The sequence below is a fragment of the Alligator sinensis genome, unplaced genomic scaffold (assembly GCF_000455745.1).
Source record: "Alligator sinensis unplaced genomic scaffold, ASM45574v1 scaffold1411_1, whole genome shotgun sequence".
Lineage (NCBI taxonomy): Eukaryota > Metazoa > Chordata > Crocodylia > Alligatoridae > Alligator > Alligator sinensis.
In genome coordinates this window covers 46,267-47,088 of record NW_005842963.1, presented here as the reverse complement: position 1 = coordinate 47,088, position 822 = coordinate 46,267, and the positions used below count along the sequence as shown (strand labels likewise).

The 822-nt window shown below is 63.1% G+C and overlaps 1 protein-coding gene across 1 annotated transcript in view; it reads right to left on the bottom strand.

The window, feature by feature from the left end:
• Positions 1–517, bottom strand: part of LOC112548144 (zinc finger protein 184-like) — a 29,428-nt gene extending 28,911 nt beyond the window's left edge. Inside the window, exon 1 of the mRNA XM_025192719.1 lies at positions 455–517. Coding sequence (XP_025048504.1) covers positions 455–514 — 60 coding nt within the window. The 5' untranslated portion in view covers positions 515–517. The remainder of the gene's footprint in view (positions 1–454) is intronic.
• Between the last annotated feature and the right edge of the window lie 305 nt (positions 518–822).

Genomic DNA, 822 nt, shown 5'->3' with positions numbered 1-822 from the left:
GCCGCCCCCCTCCCGCGGCCCCGCGCCTTCCCGGTAGCGGAGGCCGCGGAAGCGCTGGCGCCAGGCGTGCGGGGCGGGGAGGTCGTGCCCCGGTGCCGGCAGGGGGGTCTCTGGGGGAATCTCAGGCTCAGAAGGAGGCTGCATGGCCTGATTCACCTCCTGCCCCCCGATTTCCCGGCATTGGACCGGCTCCTCCTGCAGCTGCTGCTTTTCTGCCTGTGGTGCTGACCACCTCGGGGACGCCCCCCATCCCACCCTGGATAACACAAGGGACTTGTCTTGCCCCCTCCACTCCTGCCTGGAGACCCACTGGCTCCTGCTCCTCCAGCATCACCTTGGGCTGCCCCAGGGCTGTGCAGGGGAGGGGCACGGCTGCCCCGGGCTCCAGTGCAGCCGCCACCGTGTCCCCAGGAGAGGCCTCACCCAGCTGGGCTCGAGCTCTCCCTGCACTCACGTGCAGCACTGTCAACAGCATCCCATCTCCGGGGCCTGTGGGAAGGATTTTCATAGACATTTGCTGAAGGGACCTCAGAAGATTATCGAGTCCAGCCCCCTGCCCCAGGGGCAGGAAGTCAGCTGGGGTCACAGGATCCCAGCAAGATAAACATCCAATTGACTCTTAAAGGAGTCCAGAGGAGGTGCTTGCACCGCCTCGGGCGGCAGTCTGTTCCAGGCCTTGGGGGCTCGGACTGTAAAGTTTTTCCTTATGTCCAACCTGAAATGGTCTTGGAGGAGTTTGTGACCGTTTGACCTTGTCATCCCTTGGGGCGCTCTGATGAACAGGCGTTCCCCCAGATCCTGATGTACACCCTTATATACTTA